Raw genomic sequence first — 949 nt, 5'->3', positions numbered from 1 at the left:
TTGTCACCTTCACCAAAGGTAGTATTATGATCAGTGGGTATTTTTCAGCAAGGAAACCCGTTATCATCCAAAAAGACGCGTGTTGTTGTCGACTTTTTTTCGTTTACTTTATTTGTGGAGCCAATATACAGTATCGTTTCTACACCAGCAAAAGCTAAGTAATTATACACGATACGTCAAGGGAATGAGTGCTTGAAGGAAGAGGAAAAGGATAATGATAAGGTTTATTTTCTAGTTCGAGTTCTTTTGCATGGGTGTTGTGGCGGGAGTCTAGCGTTTGGTAGTAGTATACGAGCTTGATCGAGTTCAGATTGAAGATTGTCCAGTTTGCCGATAATATCAGGAAGTTTTGCATCATTAAATGATCCCTGATCGAGTGTACGTTTGAACCTGTAGATTTGGGACTTGATGGTATCACGAGGATTATCCATGGAAGTATTATCGTTGGTGTCATTGGTAGTGGTAGAAGCGGATTGAGAGACATTGTTGCCATCTTGGGCTCGCGATGTAGATGGAGGAAAAGAAGGAGCGGAAGGGTTGAGATCAATCGTGACCCTTTTGGGTTGATGATCACCATTAACGATGTAAGATGTATTCCAACGTGCGAGAAGGAACATGTGCTTGCATGCCTTGTTCTTAAACTTGTAAGCTAGACATGAGCATGTCATCACTTTTGTGGTATCAGAGGCTGTGTCGTATTCAACAGTGACCTTTAAGAAGAGGGATACTATGGATGAGAATCATGCTTGGCTGGAGGATAAAAGATATAGCTTACCGTAAAACGGATACCATCAAGTGCAAAGCTATTGACAAGGTATGGATTTGTATCAGCTGTACTCGGTTGAATCATACAGCTAAGTTGCATGTCGGTCATGTCATCAGCCAAGTCATTTGCTTGTTTTCTCTTCTGTAGCATATGCCGCTGTTGGTTGGTCAATGCACCGTTGCG

At 41.8% G+C, this 949-nt stretch overlaps 1 protein-coding gene across 1 annotated transcript; it reads right to left on the bottom strand.

The window, feature by feature from the left end:
* Positions 1-224: 224 nt before the first annotated feature.
* Positions 225-949, bottom strand: O0I10_013332 (uncharacterized protein; the record flags this gene model as incomplete). The annotated part of the gene is made up of 2 exons (XM_058493108.1): positions 225-710; positions 776-949. Coding segments are annotated over 2 exons (660 nt in total), but the record flags the coding sequence as incomplete, so codon positions are not given.

The sequence above is a fragment of the Lichtheimia ornata genome (genome assembly GCF_029851405.1).
Source record: "Lichtheimia ornata isolate CBS 291.66 chromosome Unknown scaffold00505, whole genome shotgun sequence".
NCBI classification, from domain to species: domain Eukaryota; kingdom Fungi; phylum Mucoromycota; class Mucoromycetes; order Mucorales; family Lichtheimiaceae; genus Lichtheimia; species Lichtheimia ornata.
This window is presented reverse-complemented; position numbering and strand designations above follow the sequence as displayed.